Consider the following 27,518-nt stretch of genomic DNA (forward strand, 5'->3'; position numbering starts at 1 on the left):
ATCAGCTTCATGTCCACACTTTGGTTCACCTCTAACCCTAGCCTCAACCACTACCATAGCCTCAACCACAACAACTACCCTAGCCTCAACCACTACCCTAGCCTCAACCACAACCACTACCCTAGCCTCAACCACTACCCTAGCCTCAACCACTACCCTAGCCTCAACCACTACCCTAGACTCAACCACAACCCCTAGCCTCAACCACAACCACTACCCTCAACCACAACCACAACCCCTAGCCTCAACCACAACCACTACCCTAGCCTCAACCACAACCACTACCCTAGCCTCAACCACAACCACTACCCTAGCTTCAACCACTACCCTAGCCTCAACCACTACCCTAGCCTCAACCACTACCCTAGCCTCAACCACAACCACTATCCTTGCCTCAACCACACCCACTACCATAGCCTCAACCACAACCACTACCCTAGCCTCAACCACAACCACTACCCTAGCCTCAACCACAACCCTCAACCACTACCCTAGCCTCAACCACTACGCTAACCCTCAACCACTACCCTAACCCTCAGCCACTACCCTAACCATAACCCTCAACCACTACCACTACCCTAGCCTCAGCCACTACCCTAACCCTCAACCACTACCCTAACCCTAGCCTCAACCACTACCCTAACCCTAGCCTCAACCACTACCCTAACCCTAGCCTCAACCACTACCCTCAACCACTACCCTAACCCTCAACCACTACCCTAATCCTCAACCACTACCCTAACCCTCAACCCCTACCCTAACCCTCAACCCCTACCCTAACCCTCAACCCCTACCCTAACCCTCACCCCCTACCCTAACCCTCAGTCACTACCCTAAACTTAGCCTCAGCCACTACCTTAACCCTCAGCCACTACCCTAACCCTCAGCCACTACCCTATCCATAGCCTCAGCCACTACTCTAAACTCAGCCACTACTCTAACCTCAGCCACTACCCTAACCACAACCACTACCCTAACCCTCAGCCACTACCCTAACCCTCAACCACTACCCTAACCCTCAACCACTACCCTAACCCTCAGCCACTACCCTATCCATAGCCTCAGCCACTAATCTAACCTCAGCCACTACCCTAACCACAACCACTACCCTAACCCTCAGCCACTACCCTAACCCTCAGCCACTACCCTAACCCTCAACCACTACCCTAACCGTCAACCACTACCCTAACCCTCAACCACTACCCTAACCGTCAACCACTACCCTAACCCTCAGCCACTACCCTAACCCTCAACCACTACCCTAACCCTCAACCACTACCCTAACCCTCAACCACTACCCTAACCCTCAACCACTACCCTAACCCTCAACCACTACCCTAACCCTCAACCACTACCCTAACCCTCAACCACTACCCTAACCTCAGCCACTACCCTAAACCTCAGCCACTACCTTAACCCTCAGCCACTACGCTAACCCTCAACCACTACCCTAACCTCAGCCACTACTCTAACCCTAGCCTCAGCCACTACCCTAACCCTCAACCACTACCCTAACCACCATCACTACCCTAACCCTAGCCTCAAACACTACCGTAACACTCAGCCACTACCCTAACCCTCAACCACTACCCTAACCCTTAGCCACTACCCTAACCCTTAGCCACTACCCTAACCCTTAGCCACTACCCTAACCCTCAACCACTACCCTAACCCTCAACCACTACCTTAACCCTCAACCACTACCCTAACCCTCAGCCACTACCCTAACCCTCAGCCACTACCCTAACCCTCAACCACTACCCTAACCCTCAACCACTACCCTAACCCTCAACCACTACCCTAACCCTCAACCACTACCCTAACCCTCAACCACTACCCTAACCCTTAGCCACTACCCTAACCTCAACCACTACCCTAACCCTAGCCTCAACCAACCCCCTAACCCTAGCCTAAACCACAACCCTAGCTTCATGTCCACATCCCGGTTCATGCCTTATCCTGAATTTATGTTCAAAGCTGGCTAAACCCTAAACCTAACCAGAACTCCCCCAAACAGGGCTTCCCACCTCTGAATTCCCAATTGAATATATAATATGACTGTATGTAGGCCCACATAGACAGGACTCTAACATGACATTCAGACTGTAGATAGACAGAAAGACAGACAGACAGACAGACAAGTATGTGGTACACTACACCACTGCCTACTACCTCTACCTCTCTCATCACCCTTCTTTCTTTCTTTTTCTCTCTCTCTTGTCTCTCTCTCACTCTCCCCTTTCCTCTGTAACTCTCTCCCCCATCTTCTCTCTGTCTCCACCTCCCCCTTTCCTCTTTAACTCTCTCCCCCATCTTCTCTCTGTCTCCACCTCCCCCTTTCCTCTTTAACTCTCTCCCCCATCTTCTCTCTGTCTCCCTGCCTGTATTTCTCTTTCTCCCCCTCATGCCCTTATGACCGAGGCCAGTGTTCTGCCAGCAGAACTAGATTGCATTAGTACGGATGGTACACACACACACACACACACTTGGTTAATGCAGCCCTCTTCCCTTCCCTGTGGAGAAAGTAGAGCACATACATGCAGCCAACCACACTAATGCAAACCTACACTGATGTGTGTGTGTGTGTGCATGTGCGTGCGTGCATGTGTGTGTCATTGTCACACAAGCATAAATGACGGTCCTACTCTTTCCCCCTAAATGGAGGAGGTGTGTTTGTACGCTGTGTTAACTTCACAACAGCGTTACACAGGAGAGAAGATGCTACCTCTGTGGAAAGGGAACAATGTGCGTTTTGAACCCGACCAAACATAATCTGCCCCTTGTCCTGTTAGCTCCTAGAACTAATACCTAGGCTTTATCTCAGTGGGATAAAAAAGGTATTGAGACACACCAACACACACACACAAAAGCACACACTTACAAACACACATACACACACACACACACACAGAGTAGGGCTAATCCCAGGGCCTCATGCCAGTCAGTCGTTCATAACAGATATCAAATCAACAAATTGTAATTGTAAATAAAACATTGTGTAGCCTCAAAACATGGTTAAAAATATAATTTTGATATCATTGATGGTCAGTCCTTCTCCAGCCCCACCCTTCAGCTGTTTACACCTCCAATTGACTCAAATGATGTCAATTAGCCTATCAGAAGCTTCTAAAAGACCATGACATCATACAGTGAAATAATCTGTCTGTAAACAATTGCTGGAAAAATTACTTTGAAAGTAAAGCTCAGAAATACAGTGTAGACATTGTCAATGTTGTAAATGACTATTGTAGCTGGAAACATGGAACATCTACACAGGCTTACAGAGGCCCATTATCAGCAACCATCACTCCTGTGTTCCAATGGCACGTTGTGTTAGCTAATCCAAGTTTATCATTTTAAAAGGATAATTGATCATTACAAAACTCTTTTGCAATTATGTTAGCACAGCTGAAAACTGGTGTGGTGATTAAAGGAGCAATAAAACTGGCCTTCTTTAGACTAATTGAGCATCTCACATCCTGATCTGTTTCACCTGTCTTTGTGATCGTCTCCACCCCTCTCCAGGTGTCGCCCATCTTCCTCATTATCCCGTGTATTTATACCCGTGTTCTCTATTTGTCTATTGCCAGTTCGTCTTGTTTGTCAAATCTACCAGAGTTTTTGTGTCAGCTCCTGCTTTTCCCCAGTCTCTTTTCTCATCCTCCTGGTTTTTTACCCTTGCCTGGCCTGACCCTGTACCCACCTGCCTGACCCTGAGCCTGCCTGCCGTCCTGTACCTTTGCCCCACCTCTGGATTACCGACCTCTGCCTGACCTGACCCTGAGCCTGCCTGCCGTCCTGTACCTTTGCTGTAATAAACATTGTATCATGTCTTTACTATGGATTAAATGATATGACATGCTATTTTATAAAATCATTTCTCTGTAATCAATATTACCTGATTAAACTAATCATGTAAATGTAATTAACTAGGAAGTCGGGGCACCACGGAAGAATGTTCATAGAGCTGTTAATCTTAATATTTTATATCAATAGCAGTCAATTATTAATCGTCAGCATATTCAGTCTCATCTGAACGACGTAAAATTCTTGGTTATATTCACGAACCTTGGCTAACAAGTCGAATCAGCAATACAAAATCCTGTTTAATTATTTATTTACTAATTCCCCAAACAATCACACAAAATTACATATACGCAGGATGGATCATACATTAATTCCTAATCATGTCATAAAAGAAAACGTACCTGACGGGCGAAACCAATATGATGGCTGGTTACACAAAGAAAGGGGGTTGGGTTTGAATGAAAGTGCGGGAAGACTGAGGAAGAAAAGGATTGGGTCTCTATCGGACCTTATGAAGCTATGCTATAACCTCCCCCAACAGGGCAACGTCATGACAATTGTTACTTCAGACAGACAGACAGAGAGAGAGAGAGACAAGGTCCATCTGCCTTTGGCCTAAAGAGCAGGAACCTGGACTTCATCAAAGAAATTGGAAATACAGACAATGTCATCCTACAAGAAACCTGGTATAGAGGAGATGAACCAACTGGTTGCCCTCTAGGTTACAGAGAGCTGGTAGTCCCATCCACCAAACTACCAGGTGTGAAACAGGGAAGAGACTCAGGGGGTATGCTAATTTAGTATGAAGCAGACCTAACCTACTATTAAATTAGTCAAAACAGGAACATTTTACATCTGGCTAGACATTTTTGAGGAAATTATCTTAACAATGAAAAATGTCCTCCTGTGTGCTACCTATATCCCCCCAGCAGAATCCCCATACTTTAATGAAGACAGCTTCTCCATCCTGGAGGGGGAGATCAACCCTTTCCTGGCTCAGGGACATGTACTAGTCTGTGGCGACCTAAATGCCAGAACTGGACAATAACCTGACACTCTTAGCACACAGGGGGACAAACACCTACAGTGCCTTGCGAAAGTATTCGGCCACCTTGAACTTTGCGACCTTTTGCCACATTTCAGGCTTCAAACATAAAGATATAAAACTGTATTTTTTTGTGAAGAATCAACAACAAGTGGGACACAATCATGAAGTGGAACGACATTTATTGGATATTTCAAACTATTTTAACAAATAAAAAACTGAAAAATTGGGAGTGCAAAATTATTCAGCCCTCTTAAGTTAATACTTTGTAGCGCCACCTTTTGCTGCGATTACAGCTGTAAGTCGCTTGGGGTATGTCTCTATCAGTTTTGCACATCGAGAGACTGACATTTTTTCCCATTCCTCCTTGCAAAACAGCTCGAGCTCAGTGAGGTTGGATGGAGAGCATTTGTGAACAGCAGTTTTCAGTTCTTTCCACAGATTCTCGATTGGATTCAGGTCTGGACTTTGACTTGGCCATTCTAACACCTGGATATGTTTATTTTTGAACCATTCCATTGTAGATTTTGCTTTATGTTTTGGATCTTACTGTTAGTTTTTTTAAATTGTTTTTCACTTTTGTTTATTTTCTATTTCACTTCCTTTGGCAAACATATGTTTCCCATGCCAATAAAGCCCTTTGAATTGACAGAGAGAGACCATTTTTAGGGCCTTCAGATCCTCAAAAGGTTCTACAGCTGCACCAGCGAGAGCATGCTGACAGGATGCAACACTGCCTGGTATTGCAACCACAAGGCACGACAGAGGCTAGTGCACACGGCTCACTATATCACTGGGGCACGCTTCCTGCCATACAGAACATATATATCAGGCGGTATCAGAGGAAGGCCCTAAAAATGGTCAAATACTCCAGCCACCCTAGTCATAGACTGTTCTCTCTGCTACCGCACGGCAAGCGGTACCGGAGGGCCAAGTCTAGGTCCAAGAGCTTCTACCACCAAGCCTTAAGACACCTGAACATACACTGCTCAAAAAAATAAAGGGAACACTTAAACAACAATGTAACTCCAAGTCAATCACACTTGTGTGAAATCAAACTGTCCACTTAGGAAGCAACACTGATTGACAATAAATGTCACATGCTGTTGTGCAAATGGAATAGACAACAGATGGAAATTATAGGCAATTAGCAAGACACCCCCAATAAAGGAGTGGTTCTGCAGGTGGTGACAACAGACGACTTCTCAGTTCCTATGCTTCCTGGCTGATGTTTTGGTCACTTTTGAATGCTGGCGGTGCTTTCACTCTAGTGGTAGCATGAGACGGAGTCTGCAACCCACAAAAGTGGCTCAGGTAGTGCAGCTCATCCAGGATGGCACATCAATGCGAGCTGTGGCAAGAAGGTTTGCTGTGTCTGTCAGCGTAGTGTCCAGAGCATGGAGGCGCTATTCAGCAGACGCCATTCAGCAGACGTTTTATCCAAAGCAACTTTAGATTTAGGTGGCCCCGGGAATCGAACCCACAACCCTGACGGTGAAAGCACCATACAGGGTCACTAAAATGAATATCAGCAAAGCCTATGATAAGAAGCCATACAAACCTTTAATCACATTACAGGGAGGTTGGTCAACAACACTGTAGTAATGACAGATGACCACAATCAATTCAGGTGATTACAACCTACAACCTACAAAATCAATACCCCCAAAAAGAGCAATTTGCAGTCATGGAACCCTTTCCATCACTGGCATTTGATTAACACATTGACTCTAGGTGGGTCTGAGGACCAACATTATTTCAATGCTATTTCAATTTGTTGTTAGAATGGCCAGCTCCTCCAGATGCCTCAGTCACACCAACCCTGCTGTTCACCGACTGTTCCTGTACGGTGCTGCATGGAGATCAACAGGAGTGACATCACCTGTCTGTCCTTTGACCACTCCACCTCACTCGTAATTTTTTTGTTGTTCCACGGTCAGGTACACGTGGCCACTAACCACAGATCTAGGATCAGATGATTCTACCCACAGTCCTAACCTAACCTGTCTACCTCATACTGTAGCTGTGAGTCTCTGTCTTTCCGGGGCTTCAGCCTTTTTCTGGAAGTTCTCCCAGTAGGCGGAGTCTTCTTCAAAGAGGGGTGTGGCCATGCTGATGAGGTCACTGAAGGAGAGGAAGGTGAAGGAGGGGGGAGGATCGGTGAGGGCAGGGGGAGGCTGAGGAAAAAGAAGGAGAGGTTAGAAATCTACTTCATTGTGCTGGGAAAAAAACACACACACACAGGCTCACTTACATTCCCTCCCACACACACACACACACACACACACACACACACACACACACGACTCACCACAGATCTGACTGTATGGCTGGGTCCCAGTGCCACAGCAACATGGTGGTCCTTACCCAATACAGTCTCCTGAAGGTGGACAAGAGCAGTTAAAGAAACACACACGTTTACATGAAATACACACAAACAGAATGAGGTTATAGGGGTTGACTTATACGAGTGGTTAAGGTGACAAATAGCTCTCGTTTACGGAAAGGATCACGCATGCAGCAGGCCACACACACACACACACAACTCTCCTCTCCCTGTTCTAACACATCAGTGTCCTAATACTGGCTGTTCATCATCCCGGTTCCCCTCTCTCTCTCTCTCTTTCATTCCACACAGTTGGCCCTAATCATAGGCCCATTCGGGGGAGTTGTGTACATCCCAGACAAGCAATCTCCATCTCACTGCCTGGCTTTCCAGGAGTAATGGACGCCTCACCCTGGGGAGACAGAGGGGAGAGGAGATTGAAAGGAGAAAATAGCCTCACTCCTTTACTTTTTAAAGGGAGGGAGGTTACAGATGTAGGATCTAACATTGAATCACCCTGTAGCGTGAGAACTTTCCTGCAGGACATTTAAAAACACGTAGTGCATTTGTGGTTTAAAAAGCCTTCTGAAGTTCGTAATTTGCACGTTTGACATTTTAGACTTTAAATTTTCCCTTTCGAAAAATGTATCAAGCACTGCAAAAATGTCCATTAAATATAATCCACATTTCCTGTTGCTGCAGGATTATTTTCTTGCAGGAGCAAACTGGATCAAATTAAGATCCTCCATCTGTATCTCATGTTCTTTATGGAAGGATGACTCCCTGCAACATCTGTTTGCTATACTACAAAGAAGTTAGTGAAAACAAATACTTTTTCTCCCCCAGACATCATTGTCAACAAAACAAAAACAATAAAGGCTGTGGGGCAGACAGGGGCGCTGTTTCCCCTACTGCGGATTCAATCTGATTCTAACTGTCTGGATAAGAGTGAAATAATTGTGGCAGTGTGTGTGTACAGTTGTGGCCAAAAGTTTTGAGAATGACACAAATATACATTTTCACAAAGTCTGCTGCCTGAGTTTGTATGATGGCAATTTTCATGTACTCCTGAATGTTATGAAGAGTGATCAGATGAACTGCAATTAATTGCAAAGTCCCTCTTCGCCATGCAAATGAACTGATTCCCCAAAAAACAATTCCACTGCATTTCAGCCCTGCCACAAAAGGACCAGCTGACATCATGTCAGTGATTCTCTTGTTGACACAGGCGTGAGTGTTGACGAGGACAAGGCTGGAGATCACTCTGTCATGCTGATTGAGTTCGAATAACAGACTGAAAGCTTCAAAAGGAGGGTGGTGCTTGGAATCATTGTTCTTCCTCTGTCAGCCATGGTTACCTGCAAGGAAACACGTGCCGTCATCATTGCTTTGCACAAAAAGGACTTCACAGGCAAGGATATTGCTGCCAGTAAGATTGCACCTAAATCAACCATTTATCAGATCATCAAGAAATTCAAGGAGAGCGGTTCAATTGTTGTGAAGGCTTCAGGGCGCCCAAGAAAGTCCAGCATGCGCCAGGACCGTCTCCTAAAGTTGATTCAGCTGCGGGATCGGGGAACCACCAGTACAGAGCTTGCTCAGGAATGGCAGCAGGCAGGTGTGAGTGCATCTGCACGCAAAGTGAGGCGAAGAATTTTGGAGGATGGCCTGGTGTCAAGAAGGGCAGCAAAGAAGCCACTTCTCTCCAGAAAAAACATCAGGGACAGACTAATATTCTGCAAAAGGTACCAGAATTGGACTGCTGAGGACTGATAGAAATATATATATATATATTTCTATGATATATCCCCTTTCCGATTGTTTAGGGCATCCGGAAAAAAGCTTGTCCGGAGAAGACAAGGTGAGCGTTACCATCAGTCCTGTGTCATGCCAACAGTAAAGCATCCTGAGACCATTCATGTGTGGGGTCCCTTCTCAGCCAAGGGAGTGGGCTCACTCACAATTTTGCCTAAGAACAAAGTCATGAATCAAGAATGGTACCAACACATCCTCAGAGAGCAACTTCTCCCAACCATCCAGGAACAGTTTGGTGATGAACAATGCCTCTTCCAGCATGATGGAGCACCTTGCCACAAGGCAAAAGTGATAACTAAGTGGCTCAGGGAACAAAGCATCGATATTTTGGGTCCATGGCCAGGAAACTGCCCAGACCTTAATCCCATTGAGAACTTGTGGTCAATCCTCAAGAGGCGGGTGGACAAACAAAAACCCACAAATTCTGACAAACTCCAAGCATTGATGCAAGAATGGGCTTCCATCAGTCAGGATGTGGCCCAGAAGCATGCCAGGGCAGATTGCAGAGGTCTTGAAAAAGAATGGTAATTGTCAATAAAAGCCTTTGACACTTATGAAATGTTTGTAATTATACTTCAGTATTCCATAGTAACATCTGACAAAAAATATCTAGAAACTGAAGCAGCAAACTTTGTGAAAACTAATATTTGTGTCATTCTCAAAACTTTTGGCCACGACTGGACATGTATGAGTTGTAAAGAACCCTGTGTGTGTTTCTGTGTACGTGAGTCCTCTTTTTAATTCCCTCACTACCAAATGTCATGACCTCATTACAACACATTGGGGTCGTGACATTACACAGGGTCACCAGGAAGTGGAAAGACCTTGGTTGCCACCTCATTAAGCCAGCCAATAAATATGCAGTGCTCAGAGGTCACCAGGTCAGCACTGCTTCTTGCCTCATCTGTATGTTAATTGAGTGTGTGTGTGTGTGTGTGTGTGTACACATACATACAAACAATGCCAGTCAAAAGTTTGGACACACCTACTCATTCACTGGTTTCTTTATTTGTACTATTTTCTACATTGTAGAATATAAATGAAGACATCAAAACTATGAAACAACATATGAAATCATGTAGTAATCAAAATATGAAATACACTGCTCAAAAAAATAAAGGGAGCACTAAAATAACACATCCTAGATCTGAATGAATGAAATATTCGTATTAAATACTTTCTTCTTTACATAGTTGAATGTGCTGACAACAAAATCACACAAAAATTATCAATGGAAATCAAATTTATCAATGCATGGATGTCTGGATTTGGAGTCACACTCAAAATTAAAGTGGAAAACCACACTACAGGCTGATCCAACTTTGATGTAATGTCCTTAAAACAAGTCAAAATGAGGCTCTGTAGTGTGTGTGGCCTCCACGTGCCTGTATGACCTCCCTACAACTCCTGGGCATGCTCCTGATGAGGTGGAGGATGGTCTCCTCCCAGACCTGGACTAAAGCATCCGCCAACTCCTGGACAGTCTGTGGTGGATGGAGCGAGACATGATGTCCCAGATGCGCTCAATTGGATTCAGGTCTGGGGAACGGGCGGGCCAGTCCATAGCATCAATGCCTTCCTCTTGCAGGAACTGCTGACACACTCCAGCCACATGAGGTCTAGCATTGTCTTGCATTAGGAGGAACCCAGGGCCAACCGCACCAGCATATGGTCTCACAAGGGGTCTGAGGATCTCATCTCGGTACCTAATGGCAGTCAGGCTACCTCTGGCGAGCACATGGAGGGCTCTGATTTCACAGAAGTGTGATTGACTTGGAGTTACATTGTGTTGTTTAAGTGTTCCCTTTATTTCTTTGAGCAGTGTATATTCTATATTTGAAATTCTTCAAAGTAGCCATCCTTTGCCTTGACGACAGCTTTGCAAACTGTTGGCATTCTCTCCACCAGCTTCACCTGGAATGCTTTTCCACCAGTCTTGAAGGAGTTCCCACATTTGCTGAGCATTTGTTGGATGCTTTTCCTTCACTCTGCGGTCCAACTCATCCAAAACCATCTCAATTTGGTTGAGGTCGGGTGATTGTAGAGGCCAGGTCATCTGATGCAGCACTCCATCACTCTCCTTCTTGGTCAAATAGCCCTTACACAGCCTGGAGGTGTGTTGGGTCATTGTCCTGTTGAAAAACAAATGATAGTCCCACTAAGCGCAAACCAGATGGGATGATGTATCGCTGCAGCCATGCTGGTTAAGTATGCCTTGAATTCTAAATAAAAGCACTGTCAGTGTCACCAGCAAAGCACCCCAACAACATCACACCTCTTCCTCCATGCTTCACAGTGGGAACCACACATGCAGAGATCATCCGTTCACCTACTCTGCATCTTACGAAGATATGGCGGTTAGAACCAAAAATCTCAAATTTGGACTCATCAGACCAAAGGACAGATATCTACCGGTCTAATGTCAATTGCTCGTGTTTCTTGGCCCAAGCAAGTCTCTTCTTATTATTGGTGTCCTCTAGTAGTTGTTTCTTAGTAGCAATTCGACAATGAAGGCCTGATTCACACAGTCTCATCTGATCAGTTGATGTTGAGATGTGTGTAACTTGAACTCTGTGAAGCATTTATTTGGGCTGCAATCAGAGGTGCAGTTAACTCTAATGAACTTATCATCTGCAGAGGTAATTCTGGGTCTTCCTTTCCTGTTCCTCATGAGAGCCAGTTTCATCATAGCGCTTGATGGTTTTTGCGACTGCACTTGAAACTTTTCAAAGTTTTCCATATTGACTGACCTTCATGTCTTAAAGTAATGATGGACTGTCATTTCTCTTTGCTTATTTGAGCCGTTCCTGCCATAATATGGACTTGGTCTTTTACAAAATAGGGCTATCTTCTGTATACCAGTCACAACACAAATGATTGACTCAAACGCATTAAGGAAAGAAATTCCACAAATTTACAAGGCACACCTGTTAATTGAAATGCATTCCAGGTGACTATCTGGTTAAGAAGATGCCAAGAGTGTACAAAGCAGTAATCAAGGCAATGGGTAGATAATTTGAAGAATTTAAAATATATTTTGATTTGTTTAACACTTTTTTGCTTACTACATGATTCCATGTGTGTTATTTCATAGTTGAGGTCTTCACTATTATTCTACAATGTTAGAAAATAGTAAAATAAAGAAAGACCCTGGAATGAATAAACTTTTGACTGGTACTGTATGTATGTAAGTAAGTATGTATGGTAACAGGTGGTGCTGTGATGCTGAATGTGTGTGTGAGAGAAGTGTTTCTGCAGAGTTTTCAGCCTATCTGGAAGAAACATTCATTCTGCAGACCTTATCAGATGTGAAGTCTAGCATCCTAATTGTTTCTCATTACTCTGATCAATATGGCAGCGAGGGAGGAGACAAGAACATGATCTCTTCTCTTGCTCACTCAGGCAAAAGGTGTGTGTGTGTGTGTGTGTGTGTGTACTTGACCCAACCAACAGCGAAAGGTCCAAACATGAGGATTTTAATCCCTTGGTTCCAGTACTGAAACCTGGTCTCTCTGGTGCTCCCGAAATTGGGCAGTTAGTTTTCTCCCAGTCCTCCCTAGCTCCCTCACTGCCTCCGTCCATCCTTCCCTCCCGCTTCCATTTAGAAAACATCTCTGCAGCAGATTTACAGCATAGCTGTACTGTCCCTAAGCTGGCGATCAATACCGTAGGTATGTTGCTATTCTCTGGTGGCAGAAGTGTCACAACAGAAACACCATTAGCCCGACAAACCAGTCCAGAGAGGACAGAACGGATTCCGTGATGGACCATTCATTATTTTCAGCTTTATAGGTGAGATCCAACTCACACAATACTGCTTTCCCCTGACATACAGTATTTCTTCAGACTAGTGTGGATGAAAGGAGGGAGATGAGGAAAGGAGACTAAATAAAGAGGTGACTTTTTACAACTCTAAAGCCTTGGTGTGAGAGGTACTGAGAGCATCCTAGGTAAAGGTCCCCAGTATTTCCTAGAAAAGTACTTTACAAATTCTTTCAGGGTTACATTGTTGGAGAATTCAAAGACTCCGAGACAGAGAAGGCCAGAGTACACATTTGTTCGTATGCTAAGATAGCAATCATAGAGATAGCGGCTAATACATCGTATGGCTAACAAGACCTTGCTAATCTGTCGTTAGTGGCTCTGAAATGCAATAAGGATAGCAATACCTTTAGTGGGTAACTCTAACTGATGAAATTGGAGCAGGGTAGCATTAGTTTTAGTGGGTAACGTTAAAGCTAACTGATTAAATTGGCGCAGGGTAGCATTAGTTTTAGTGGGTAACGTTAAAGCTAACTGATGAAATTGGCGCAGGGTAGCATTAGTTTTAGTGGGTAACGTTAAAGCTAACTGATGAAATTGGATAGAGTAAGCTACAGCTGCTAAAGAGACCCTGCTAAGCTGCTGTTAGTGGAATTGGATCGGCATTTGAGCTGCTGCCAAAAAGATTACTATAAACCATCTGCTGCTTAGCGTGTCTGTAATACATCAACCCACTATCACAAATTACAGTGAAATACACTTATGCGAAATTCTTGACACAATTTTACAAATGTTCATGTTCAAACACATCATATTGTATACAGTGCAGTTCAATCACTGATGAAGGCAGTAGGTTATTTTAAGACAGAAACTAGCGGGGAGGATGGGTGAGCGTATAACCGGAAGTTCAAGCAACCCAAACGTTGCGTGTTTGAATCTAATGATGGCTAACTTCAGCATTTTAGCAACTACTTACTACTTTTTAACTATTTAGCTAGCATGTTAGCTAACCCTACCCCTCACACCTAACTTTAACCCCTAACCTAGCTAACATTAGCCACAACAAGACAATTGTGTCCATTTCACAACAATCTGTGATAGTGTGTTGGACACAGAAACAGGCGGGAGATGGCTGGACACACAGAAACAGGCGGGAGATGGCTGGACACACAGAAACAGGCGGGAGATGGCTGGACACAGAAACAGGCGGGAGATGGCTGGACACACAGAAACAGGCGGGAGATTGCTGGACACACAGAAACAGGCGGGAGATGGTTGGACACTCTTGAACTTTCTTTACTCTTCCTGCTACTTTTTCCTTTCCTCCACTGGACCCTGCTCACCTCGAAGGCCCAGACCTCCTCTTCTTCCTCGTCCAGGTGCATTGTGGTCCGGCGACACACCTTGCCCTCTGTAATTGGCTCAGGTGACAGGTGAAACTCTGCCCTCTGTAGATTAAAGCCCAGCCCTGTGCCAATCGCCTTGATGAAACTTTCCTTCAACGCCTTGACGGACAGGAAAGATAACCAGAGCCACAAACATATCAGATGAAGAGTAGTGTAAAAATAATACAGTTGAAGTACTCATATTGTGTACAAGTGAGATTAGAAACTGGGTGGTTCGAGCCCTGAATGCCGATTGGCTGACAGCTATGGTATACCACAGGTATGACAAAACATTTTTACTGCTCTAATTACGTTAGTAACCAGTTTATAATAGCAATAAGGCACCTCGGGGGTTTGTGGTATATTGCCAATATACCACGGCTAAGGGCTGTGTCCAGGCACTCCACGTTGCGTTGTGCTTATTTTACCTTTATTTGACTAGGCAAGTCAGTTAAGAACAAATTCTTATTTTCAATGAGGGCCTAAGAACACTGGGTTAACTGCCTTGTTCAGGGGCAGAACGACAATTTTAACCTTATCGAATCCCCGAGCTGACCTTGCAACCATATTGACCATATACCACACATTCTCGCGCCTTATTGCTTAATTATATAATGCCTTCAGAAAGTACTCACACACCTTGACTTTTTCCAAATTTTTTTGCGTTAAAGCCTAAATATAACTTTATTAAATGGAGATGGTCTCACTGGCCTACACACAATACCCCATAATGTCAAAGTGGAATTACGTTTTTAAAATAATAAAAAGCTTTAAATGTCGAGTCAATAAGTATTCAAGCCGTTTGTTATGGCAAGCCTAAATAAGTTCAGGGGTACAAATTTGCTTAACAAGTCGCATAAGCCTACTCACTATGAATTTCCAACACTGATTCAACCACAAAGACCTGGGAGGATTCCCAATGACTTGCAAAGAAGGGCACCTATTGGTAATGGGTAAACAAAACGAAAAAGGAGACACTGAATATCCCTTTGAGCATGGTGAAGTTATTAATTACACTTTGGATGGTGTATCAATACACCCAGTCATTAAAAAGATACAGGCAACCTTCCTAACTCAGTTGCCGAAGAGGAAGGAAACCGCTCAGGGATTTCATTATGAGGCCAACGGTGACTAAAACAGTTTGAGTTTAATGGCCGTGATAGGAGAAAACTGAGGATGGCTCAACAACATTGGAGTTGGCAATACTAACCTAATTGACAAAGTGAAAAGATGGAAGCCTGTACAGAATTAATTCAAATTCACTAAAGGCACTAAAGTAAAACTACGTAAAATGTGGCAAAGAAATTAACTTTACATCCTGAATACAAACTATTCTTTGGGGCAAATCCAACAACACATCACTGAGTACCACTCTTCATATTTTCAAGCACAGTGGTGGCTGCATCATGTTATGAGTATGTTTGTCATCAGCATGGAATTATTATTTTTTTTGATAAAAAAATAAAATGTAATAGAGCTAAGCACAGGCAACATCCTATAGGAAAATCTGGTTGTCTGCTTTCCAATAGACACTGGGCGACAAATTCACCTTTCAGCAGGACAACCTAAAACTAGGCTAAATATACACCGACGTTGCTCACCAAGACGACACAGAATGTTCCTAGTTGGCCTAGTTATAGTTGTGATGTAAATCTGCTTGAAAATCTATGGCAAGACCTGAAAATGGCTGTCCTAGCAATGATCAACAACCAACTTGACAGAGCTTGAAAAATTGTAAAAAGAATAATGAGCAAAAGTTGCACAACCCTGGTGTGCAAAGCTCTTTGAGAATTACCCAGAACGACACAAAGGGGGATTCTAACTTGTATTGACTCAGGGGTGTGAATACTTATGTAAATTAGATATTTTTGTATTTCATTTTCAATACATATGCTAACATTTCTAAAAACATGTTTTCACTTTTTCATTATATGGGGGGGGGGGGGGGGGGGGGGGGTACTGTGTGTAGATGTGTGAGGGGAAAAAAACTATTTCATCCACTTTGAATTCAGGCTGTAACACAAAATGTGTAATAAGTCAAGGTGTGTGTATACTTTGAAGCCACTGCCTGTACACAATAATAATTTTAAATGGCGAACAACCACTGGTGTACCCATAAGGCATTGAAAATCATCACTTATCAGGTTGAACACTTTCCCTGTCCCAGGCATTGACACAGGGTTCTGTGTGTGATGATCATGGTGTGTGTGGATGTGTCTCTGAAGTCAAACAAACCTTGTTACACGAGGGCAAGCCACAGTAACACAATTACAAGGCAAGTCACTATGGCAACGGGAAAGCACTAAGATTAGTCAACGGCAATGATATCAGTACTTAATGTCCTTGTGCCGCTCTCTCAATCTGACAACTTCTCATGTAATGTGTATGACTCAGTGTACAAGTCAAGCGTGCCAAGCGTCACCATGGATGTGAGCGTGATGGTTACCCAGTGTCTGTAGAACATGGTCAGTTGCTCCCATTCCGATCCTGCGCTGCGGATAACACTCCACTCACAATCAGTAAACTGCCTCGTCATGATACGGAAAAACTCTGGCACAGAAGTGCTACCTGGAGACAGAGGGGGAGAGAGGGGGGGGGGTGCAGGGAAAACATTTTAATAATAAAATAAACACAAACCTAAGGGTTTGAGCTCTGACAATAAGGAAACAGTTGAGGGAGAAGAGGTTGAAAATGGAGAGAAACGCAACACACTCCTACTTTGTTTGGGATCATCACTTTCTCTCCTCTAACCATCTTTAAACATAGACAGAATGGGAATCGGTAGGAGATCCCTGTGATAGAGCACTGCCAAATCACTCTCAGGGAATATGAAAAACAACAGTGGCATCATGTGGTAGAGAAAGGAATTGCAGCAAACTTCCTTTAGATAACTTTGTAAAAAATGGATTTAGAGATTTGTGAATGACAGCCCATCTATAAAGGTTTAATAAAGGGCCTAGCTAGCTATTCTCCCTGGGGGGAAATGTGGAAGATAAGTATGTGCTTTAAGGTATCACCATCCTTAGGGAATGAGGCCTATTTAAAGAGGGATTTGGGAGAAGGTCTGGGTGAGTGACAGGACTGGGTTAGCAGATTAGCGTCCTGAAGGCTTGGAGAGGAGGACGCCAAATGAGATGTGGTGAGAAGGGTGAAATAGAGTCTCAGGCAGGGGAGTTAGACAGGATTGAAGGGTTACTTCTCTCTCACACAAAACAGGAGAGAGAGAGAGAATGGTTCAGGATGTCGTAAGACAGTTTACTGCCAGAGTGAGCTCTTCTCAATGCTGCTTATTTAATCAAACTGACACATCAAAGCACTAAAGATCGTGCAGACACACACACCTGGCATGGTGGTCTTCATTACGTCCACCCCGACCTGCAGCCCCTGCTCTGCAGCCAGCACAGCATAGTCACCCTGGTGGGAGATGTTAAAACTCCAGCCCATGGTTTCAGGGCTGGAGCAGGCTGGGTTGGCCAGGTAGGGCTTTCCTCTGGAAGAACGCTCCAAGCGGATGTCAGACCAGGGAACACCCATCCTGTCACACACCAACCTCCTCAACAACAACCTGCCAGCCTGGAAGAGCAGGGGAAAAGGAGTGTCAATAAGGGTGCCTCTCCTCTCTCCAGTGAACAGTAACTCTGAAGCGTCATTATCTTCTTCTGTGGATTGCTTGGCAGTTGGCAACCAACTTTACGGTACATTACCGCCACCAACTGGACTGGAGTGTGGACCAGAGACAGGGGAAGGTCTAAATCCTACCCAATATTCTCATCTCCCTAAGGAAACAAATTAAATACTAGATCCCCAGGATATTTCCCCAGTAGTTCACCTAATCTTTCCTTCCTCAAATCTAATAACAAATCTCTCCCTTTCCCTCCCATATTTCTGGCACTGAAATATAACATGTTCCACTGTCTCCATCTCCTCCTGACAATGATCACACCTCCCAGTCGGATGTTTCCCCACCACTTGCAATGTACTATTGAGCCTTATGTGTCCCAGTCTCAGCCTTGCCTGACATGGTTAACCAAGGCCTGATAATTAGCAGAATCAGGTGTGAAGTGACAAAAACCTAGAACGTGGAAATTGCTATTTGATAATCAAGGGAGGACATGGCACAGTAATTACTTTCTATCGGAATAACACAGTCAACGCACCATAGCTGATTTGGCATCTTTGGCAAACATGAACTGTCCGATTCGTTCTTTCTCTTCGCGCTGCACACACCGGGCCGCTAACAGCCACTCGGACCGGCTCGGCGTCCACGAGCCACACCGGAACGCCCAGCGAACGCCTCCCATGACGGCCAGTTTCAGAGCTAAGAACGGGTAGACCGACGTTCCGCTTTAAGCTAACGTTACCTCTCGTAATGCAGCTGGATAACACTGACCGCATTTGTGGATTAGCTGTGAGCTGTAAGGTAAGTGTGTCGGTATTTTAGGCACTACAAATACCGCAAACCAAAAAACATAGTTAGCTAGCAACGCATGAGAACTTGATAAGTGTCCTCCTGAACTAGTGTTTGCTTCACTTTGAGAAGATGCTAGCTATAACAACACGACCGCGGACCCGGAAAAACTGGTGGGACGTGACACGTCAAGTGGGCGTGGCATTGAAGTGACCAATGGGAAGGATGTTTATGGTGCGTCGCCAAAAGGTGTCTTTCCGATTCAGATTTTGGCGTTGATGAGCATCTGATTTATTCTCTACGATAGATGAGGTGAGTTATTTTACGATGATCATAAATGGTATTACATTACGTGGCAGAGCGTGACCATGTTGGCTCAATAAAAAGGATATGTGGGGATTTGAGTTTTTACGGTGCAAATGTGCTGGTGTGCTAGCTAGCTATCGGTTCCACAAACACCGCCGATTATGCTACATTACCAAGCTAGCTGATGCGTTTCACAAAAAGCGTAATGCAAAGCACTGCACTGAGTTTTTACATATTCCAAACTGGAACCTATCCTGATCCCCGTCTCACCTCGGAAAATAGTGAGACAGATATGATAGCTATCTCTTCCCCCATCGTCAATCGTGGGCCCAAATAAATGAAAAAGAACCAAGGTTGTGGCATGGTTTGAAATTATGGTTGCCTGCAAGCAAATCTTTGCCTTTGCGATACTCAGCAGGTCAAATACACAGCAGTTTTCTTACGCATGCAGTCTTGTGTCTGTCAAAGCATTCACTTGTCCTGTGACAGATAAAGATCAGACCCGTTTTGAGTTCTATTGAAGATAAGTTTACCACTAGTTTGAATCAACTAATCGTTCTCTGGTTGCTCTGCTCCTGTTTTCGTCTTTCAGGAGGAAGCTGAGCCCTGCTCTGGTTGCCTGAGAACACATCTGCTGTAGCACTTACCTATTTTGTGTGACCTTTGAGTGAACTAAGGGAGTGTGTCACCTGAGGCAGGACAGTGGGATTCTTCTCAACAGCAGTCCTTCATCCAGCGATCTACAGCCTGACTGCTCTCTCCACCTCTCTCTGTACCCCCCCCCCCCTTTCATCCCTCCCTCTTTCACACTTCTCTATGCTTCTGCCCAATTATGTCCTTCTCCATTTCAGAGTCCCTCTGTAAGACTACTGTCTCTCCATCCCTATCTCCATCCCTCCTTGATCTCTCTCTCTCGCCATCTGCCTGTGCACCTCTCCTGACCGCCAGGCTGGATTTCCTGCAAATGAAACACCTGAAGAGGAAGAGGAAGAGTAACTACAGCGTTCGTGAGACGCAGACGCTGATCCGGGAGATCCACAAGCGACGAGACGTGCTGTTCTCCCGCCAGCAGAACACCGCCATCAACGAGTTGAAGAGACGAGCCTGGGAGGAGGTAGCAGGAGGCGTCAACGCATTGGGAGAGGGTGAACTACGCACAGCTTCAGAGGTGTGTGTGGAGGGGGCTTCCATAGTGACAAATGATGTTCTAAAAGTTTTGTGGCACTCGAGTCTGACCTCTAGACCACATTGAGTGTCTCGTATTGGATACATTTGCACTCCGTCTTGACTTGGACAATGAGGATTCATCATTTCTTCCAGAGACAAGTGGTGTAAAAACCTCGTAATAATCAGCTCCCATTGTCAGCGCATAAAACTGCTTCGCAAGCCCACATATCCTCACTCCTTTTATGACACATTCATATCTTATCGCCTATTGAAACTTGGGCTTCCTACTTTAATCATATACTGTCGGGAGACCAGGTGAAGTTGGAACATATTTAGTATTTTTTATTTCTTATGGACTTGTTTGGGTTAGTGATCATTTGTAGTGGCTCTCTCTATTTGCCCTCACTTCAGGTGGCCTCAAACACAACACTGAAAAGAGTTTGTATCCTACATATAAGGGCCGCATTTCAATAGTTTAATTCACCCCTATTCACTAGAAGGAGTTCCTTTGGGCACCCACTTCCCAGTGCTGATTTTACCTAAACTTCCTGAAGCATTTTGAGTTGTGACATCACTGTTTGTAATGGTTGTGTGTGTGGTTCCAGGTGAAGCGGCGTTACCTGGACTGGCGGTCGCTAATGAAGAGGAAGCAGCTCCGTGCTGAGCTGTCTCTCTCCACAGGGCTGAAGGCAGAGTATGATCCGTCCTCCCCTGAACACGACGCCTCACTGGGTTCAGGGGACCAGTCGCTCGACCTCTCTGGCTTTCCCAAGGAGTCACAGTGTGACTGGCAGGACCTGGCGGATCTTGGAGAGCCCAGTGGACACTCGATGTCTACGGGGGTTAAGCTGGAGGAGGAGGCCAATGGATACAGGGTGAGGATCCATGTGTTTGTGTGTGCGTTATTGATTTGTGAGTTGAATAAAGGGAACATGATGCATTAAAAAATATATATATAATTGTAGAATTATTGCGCAATCGATATCCATAGGCTACATTTATTTTTTTTTATTTTTTTATCTGGTGTTAGTGCGTAGCCTAAGCTTTAGTTCCTAACTGTGGAATGCCAAATACACGCCAATTGCCAAATGATTTTGGGAATGTGGGCAGAAAAAAGTCAATCCACTGAGGCAAGAAAGACCAGGTCTGTGTTCGAATACTCATATTAACTGTACTAAACTCAGCAAAAAAAGAAAGGTCCTCTCACTGTCAACTGTTTATTTTCAGCAAACTTAACGTGTGTGAATATTTGTGTCAACATAAATAAGATCCAACAACGGAGACATAAACTGAACAAGTTCCATAGACATGTGACTAACATAAATGGAATAATGTGTCCCTGAACAAAGGGGGGGGGGGGGGGGGTTCAAAATTGAAAGTAACAGTCAGTTTCTGGTGTGGCCACCAGCTGCATTAAGTACTACAGTGCATCTCCTCATGGACTGTGCCAGTTCTTGCTGTGAGATGTTACCCCACTCTTCCAAGGCACCTGCAAGTTCAGATCCAACAGGTCCCAGACGTGCTCAATGGGATTGAGATCGAGATCCGGGCTATTCGCTGGCCATGACAGAACATTGACATTCCTGTCTTGCAGGAAATCACCCACAGAGCGAGCACTATGGCTGGTGGCATTGTCATGCTGGAGGGTCATGTCAGGATGAGCCTGCAGGAAGGGTACCACATGAGGGAGGAGGATGTCTTCCCTGTAACGCACCAGTGTTGATATTGCCTGCAATGAAAACAAGCTCAGTCCGATGATGACACACACAGCCCCAAACCATGACGGACCCTCCACCTCCAAATTGAAAGAGTACAGGCCTCTGTAACGTTCATTCCTTCAACGATACCTAGGCGGCGTTGTTGCCGGTGATGTCTAGTGAGCACAACAGGCCTACAAGCCCTCAGTCCAGCCTCTGTCTGCAATAGGCTGAGAGTCTGAGCACTGAAGGAGGGATTGTGCGTTCCTGTTGGAACTTGGGCAGGTGTTGTTGCCATCCTGTACCTGTCCTGCAGGTGTGATGTTCGGATGTACCTATCCTGGGCATGTGTTACACTTGGTCTGCCACTGCGAGGACGATTAGCTGTACGTCCTGTCTTCCTGTAGAGCGGTCTTAGGCTTCTCAGGGTACGGACATTGCAATACAGTCCTCATGCCTCCATGCCGCATGCCTTAGGCACGTTCACGCAGATAAGCAGGGACCCTGGGCATCTTTCTTTTGGTGTTTTTCCAGAGTCCGTACAAAGGCCTCTTCAGTGTCCTACATTTTCATAACTGTGACCTTAATTGCCTACCGTCTGTAAGCTGTTAGTGTCTTAACGACTGTTCCACAGGTGCATGTTCATGAATTGTTTATGGTTCATTGCATGGGAAACATGGGAAACAAGCATGGGAAACAGTGGTTAAACCCTTTACAATCAAGATCTGTGAAGTTATTTAGATTTTTATGAATTATCTTTGAAGGACAGGGTCCTGAAAAGGGGACGTTTATTTTTTTGCTGAGTTTTTGTGAGGTGAATTGAGTATATAGTATGGTTATTGGTCATCGTATGGATATAGTTAGTATGCCAAGTTCCCGGATGTCGTACTACATTTGCCAAAATATGAAGTTTACACACAGGGGACACTATTTCTGTACTTCCGGGCCCATAATGCAATTCAGGAAATGGTCGTGGCTTCACATCGTTGTCAGAAGGAAGAAAATTGTGGAAAATATGCAGCCGAAGTACGAGAGCGGATACAACTGTATTGCTTTGCTCAACATTTGTCATAATTAGTGAATGTAATAAAGTAATAACTTTTCAAATAAGTTACGTTACACGTTATATTGGCTGACAATTTGTTATCTACGCTGGTCCTTACGAACCACATAGCATTTCATTACAGCAGTATGTACCGGTATGTTAGTTGGCTACTTATACATCAAATATGCCAGTATAATAACTATAGGCTAACTAACTACCCAACATTGACTTGATTATTCACGTCATTTTTAGCTTAGCTTTATGGTATAGTCTTAGTGCGTTGTCAGTGGACATTATGGTGCTTTCGTAAATTCGCTCTGGCTATCTACTCCGATTTCAGAGCACCCTCGTCTGAGTGTACCAGAGTGCAGAATAATGAATTTACGAACACTCAATACCCATGGAATATGGCCGGTGTCAGCAAAAAGCATAATTAAATTGTCAGCAGCACAGTTAGTCACCAACACTCTGGATAACTTAAACTGCCTAACCATCTCTGCTAGGGCGAGAAATGGTCAGAGTGGTCTCATTTGTGTATGGAAGTAGCTAGCCAACATTAGCTTGGGTGCTTAACTGCCGTTGCAAGGTCAGAACGCTCAAATCAACCCTACTCCTTGGCCCGAGCGTCCAGTGTGCGCTCCGAGAGCGATACGCTCTGAATTTACAAACTGACAATTTTACAACGCTCTGAATTTACGAGCGCACTCCAGATTGAATTTAAGAACACACCCGAAGTCGTAAAATGTCTAACTAGTAATTTGTTATGCTAACTAGCTAGTAAGAGGTTGTGTAGCAACAGCATCTACTTCCGGTAGACGGGTGACCAGCTAGTACGCTCAACTGAAAGGATACAGTTTGTTTACAGTATACTAAAATGAACTAATTGTATACAGCATGTTAGTATGGGTATTCTTGACTAACAAATAGCCTACTAAAATGTCATCAGTTATAAGCGGCGGATCTTTGCGTCTCTACAGCACATTTTCTATATTGTGGGTTAGGGTCGGGTGCGGGGCCTCAGATTTTTACTCTCACATAGTTGGGCGGTGGTGAATGGGTTACAAACCACTGACCTGTGCATCACTAGTGTGCGTGTCAGGATGTGTGTATGATATTAATCAGTATATCAATGATCTGAGTCTCTGTCTCTGTCTCTGTCAGCTGGAGGGAGATAGTGGTGAGGGTGAGGTAGAGGATGATGATTGTTTCCCCTCCCTCCTACCCGACATGGGAGAGCGAGATGGACGTATCCCTGAAGTATTTTCACACATTGATGAGTTCGGAATGCTCAGCGCATCAAAGGGGGCGGCGGCCTCAATGAATCGGGACCTCTCATCGACCGGCCTGGGTGGACTGGGCTTTGCTGGCTTAGGACTAGTCAATCACGAGAGTGCGGGACTTCTGGTTGCCTTGGAGAAGCAGCGTGTGGAGCTGGAGAAGCAGCGTCTGGCTGTGGAAACGGAGCGGCTAGCGGTGGAGAGAGAGAGACTCCTACTGGAGAAGGAAAGACTGAGTCAGTCGGATGTGGAGAAGGAGAGATTGCAGCTGGAGAAGGAGAGATTGCAGCTGGAGAAAGAGCGACTTCGGGTGTTGCTCATGAACCAATCAGAACGGGCCGCAGCTCCCCCCCAGCAAAGCCCTCCCTCTTCCTCCACCCCTACCACCACCTCTTCCTCTGCTGTGGATGGACAGAATGAGAGAAAGGAGAATAAACCCTGGCTTTCTATGATAGATCTGGAGGGTGAGAGACTGAGGCTGGAGAAGGAGCGACTGCAGTTAGAGAAAGAGAGGCTGCAGTTCTTTAAGTTTGAGTCTGGACGACTGCAGATCGAGCGGGAGAGACTAGAGGTGGAGAAGGAGAGAATACAGCTTCACCAGGATCAGGGTCGCTGAGGGAGCAGGAGGAAGGAGAGAGGAAGGATAGCATCAAATTGTATTTGTCACATGCTTGGTAATCGACAGGTGTAGACAAACAGTGAAATGCTTAGGGGCCCTTCCCACCAACACAACGCGAAAGAAAAAAGAAAAGTAAAACACGTAATAAATACACAATGTGTAACGACAACTTGGCTTTATACAAGTGGTAGAGGTACCGAGTCGATATGCAGGGGTACGAGGTAATTGAGAGAGAGAGAGAGATGTACATAGTAAACCTTAGCAGCGGTGGTGAGCATTAAAGGATATCTATGAGAGAAGTGCCTGGAAGAAGAGCAAACGAGGGGGGGGGGGGGGGGGGGGGGTTGTTATCTCAGTGTAGGCAGGCCAGCTACGAGCCTATATGAGCAGTCACCTCCATGGTCCAGTGAGACTCTCTCCTCCCTCTCCTGTCTGTTTCTGGCAGCTCCAATTGCTTGTTACAGTTCAGTCTGATCCACAATGGTTGAAATGAGGTGCACAGCTCAACCAAACTGACCTTAGATCAGCAGGGTGTCATCATCCAACTCCAGGTTGATGACGGAGGATATTTATCCAGTTTTATTTCCTGTAGAGGCAGGACCAAGACTGAAACTGCCACTCAAACTCAGTAGCCTCATCCAATCACATTAAAAAAATATCCCTGCCAATCATTCTGTTATGTCTGTGGACTTGCATTAACAGGGATTCTTTCAATTCAGAAGAGCGGTTCATTTTAACAAAGATAATCTGTCTGTACAATGTGTTTTGTATAAAGTGAGTGGTTGTGTACTGGGAGAAATGGTTTTGTCCCTGGTAAAAGTTGTGTGTAGCTCAGTAGTACCATCCATGTACTGCATAGGAAGTGGACATAATGTAGAATAGCTGTAAACTCAAAGCACAAAATGCTCTATGTGTGACTGTTTTCCAACCAGTGTCATATCAGGCCTTACAGATGTCTTTATTTTTCCAAACCTAAGTCTTTTATAATTGTTTTATTTTGATAGTGGGTGTGGTTTGGTACTATGATGAAATGTTTTGTGTGGTGTTCTATAGTAGCCCTGTAGTTGAATATATCTGCTGGTTCACCTGTCGTCCAAGGAAAAAGTTGAGTAACTATTTAAAAAGGAGAGAAAAAAGAGATGGGATATGTTTTCTGCATTGCCTTGACTCACAATAAAGGATATACATAAATAGGGTATTTTTACTTTATTCTGCCTGTTTTTTAATACATCTGGTACCCGCACACACACTCACACTCACACTCGCACTCGCACTCGCACACACTTAAATCACCTGATGTATACGGTGCATTTGGAAAGTTTTCAGACCCCCTTCCGTTTTTCCACATTTTGTTATGTTAGTCTTATTGTAAAATGAATGGAATACATGTTTTTCCTCATCAATACCCCCTAATGACAAAGGGCAAACAGGTTTTTAGAAATGTTTGCAACATAAGTATCTTATTTACATAAGTATTCAGACCCTTTGCATTGAGACTCGCGATTGAGCTCAGGCGCATTCTGTTTCCTTTGATCATCCTTGGGATGTTTCTACGACTTGAAGTCAATCTATGGTAAATTCAATTGATTGGGGAAAGGTCCAACAGTTGAATGCATGTCAGAACAAAAACCAAGCCATGAGGTTGAAAGAGTAGTCCTTCGCCCTCCGAGACGGTATTGTGTTGAGGCACAGATCGGGGGAAGGGTTCAGAAAAATAAATCTGCAGCATAGAAGGTCCCCAAGAACCCAGTGGCCTCCATCATTCTTCAATGGAAATTTGAAAGCACCACGACTCTTCCTAGAGCTGGCCGCCCGAACAAACTGAGCAATCGGGGGATAAGGACCTTTGTCAGGGAGGTGACCAAGAACCCCATGGTCACTCTGACAGAGCTCTCGAGTTCCTCTGAGGAGATTGGAGAACCTTCCAGAAGGACATCCATCTGCAGCACTCCACCAATCAGGCCTTTATGGTAGAGTGGCCAGACGGAAACCACTCCTCCAGTAAAAGGCACATGACAGCCCGCTTGGAGTTTGCCAAAAGGCACCTAAAGGACTCTCAGACCATGAGAAACAAGATTCCCTGGTATAATGAAACCAAGATTGAACTCTTTGTCCTGAATCTCAAGAGTCAGGTCTGGAGAAAACCTGGCTCCATCCCTACGGTGGAGCATGGTGGTGGCAGCATCATGCTGTGGGGATGTTTTTCAGCAGCAGGGACTGGGAGACAAGTCAGGATCAAGGGAAAGATTAATGGAGCCAATTGCAGCGAGATCCTTGATTTTAAAAAACTACTCAGGATCTCATACTGGGGCGGAGGTTCACCTTCCAGAAGGACAATGACCCTAAGCACAAAGCCAAGACAACGCAGGAGTGGCTTCGCGATAAGTCTTTCAATGTCCTTGCGTGGCCCAGCCAAAGCCTGGGCATGAACCCTATCGAACATCTCTGGAGAGACCTGAAAATAGCTGTGCAGCAACGCTCCCCATCCATCCTGACAGAGCTTAAGAGGATCTGCAGAGAGGAATGGGAGAAACTCCTCAAATGCAGGTGTGCCAAGCTTGTACCGTCATACCCAAGAATACTCAAGGCTGTAATTGATGCCAAAAGTTCTTCAACAAAGTACTGAGTAAAGAGTCAGAATACTTATGTAAATTTGATATTTCATTTTTTAACATTTTCTAAATATTCTAAAAACCTGTTTTTGCTTTGTCATTATGAAGTATTGTGTGTAGATTGATGGGGAGAAAAAACACATTAATTTAGAATAAGGTTTAACGTAATGAAATGTGGAAAAAGTCAAGAGGTTTGAATACTTTCGAAAAGCACTGTAGATACAGTTGAAGTCGGAAGTTTACATAG

At 44.7% G+C, this 27,518-nt stretch overlaps 2 protein-coding genes across 4 annotated transcripts; one reads left to right on the forward strand and one right to left on the reverse strand.

Moving 5' to 3' along the window:
• Positions 1-6,396: 6,396 nt before the first annotated feature.
• Positions 6,397-18,730, reverse strand: aasdhppt (aminoadipate-semialdehyde dehydrogenase-phosphopantetheinyl transferase). Of its 2 annotated transcripts, XM_036961427.1 has the most exons (6): positions 18,298-18,730; positions 17,482-17,713; positions 16,587-16,708; positions 14,099-14,260; positions 7,164-7,232; positions 6,397-7,029 (listed from the first exon to the last, which is right to left on the reverse strand). In XM_036961427.1, the coding sequence occupies exons 1-6, from the start codon at positions 18,439-18,441 to the stop codon at positions 6,865-6,867; spliced, it is 894 nt and encodes a 297-aa protein (XP_036817322.1). In that variant the 5' UTR covers positions 18,442-18,730; the 3' UTR covers positions 6,397-6,864. The 2 variants fall into 2 exon arrangements, with proteins under 2 accessions (XP_036817322.1, XP_036817323.1); XM_036961428.1 differs by lacking the exon at positions 17,482-17,713 and having other exon boundaries at positions 18,298-18,713.
• msantd4 (Myb/SANT-like DNA-binding domain containing 4 with coiled-coils) lies at positions 18,723-25,868 on the forward strand. 2 transcript variants are annotated; one of them, XM_021581532.2, is made up of 4 exons: positions 18,723-18,860; positions 19,447-20,022; positions 20,627-20,896; positions 23,925-25,868. In XM_021581532.2, the coding sequence occupies exons 2-4, from the start codon at positions 19,687-19,689 to the stop codon at positions 24,654-24,656; spliced, it is 1,338 nt and encodes a 445-aa protein (XP_021437207.1). In that variant the 5' UTR covers positions 18,723-18,860; positions 19,447-19,686; the 3' UTR covers positions 24,657-25,868. The 2 variants fall into 2 exon arrangements, with proteins under 2 accessions (XP_021437207.1, XP_036817321.1); XM_036961426.1 differs by having other exon boundaries at positions 18,735-18,860; positions 19,706-20,022.
• Positions 25,869-27,518: the final 1,650 nt, after the last annotated feature.

Source organism: Oncorhynchus mykiss, chromosome 24, assembly GCF_013265735.2.
Source record: "Oncorhynchus mykiss isolate Arlee chromosome 24, USDA_OmykA_1.1, whole genome shotgun sequence".
In the NCBI taxonomy this organism is placed as follows: domain Eukaryota; kingdom Metazoa; phylum Chordata; class Actinopteri; order Salmoniformes; family Salmonidae; genus Oncorhynchus; species Oncorhynchus mykiss.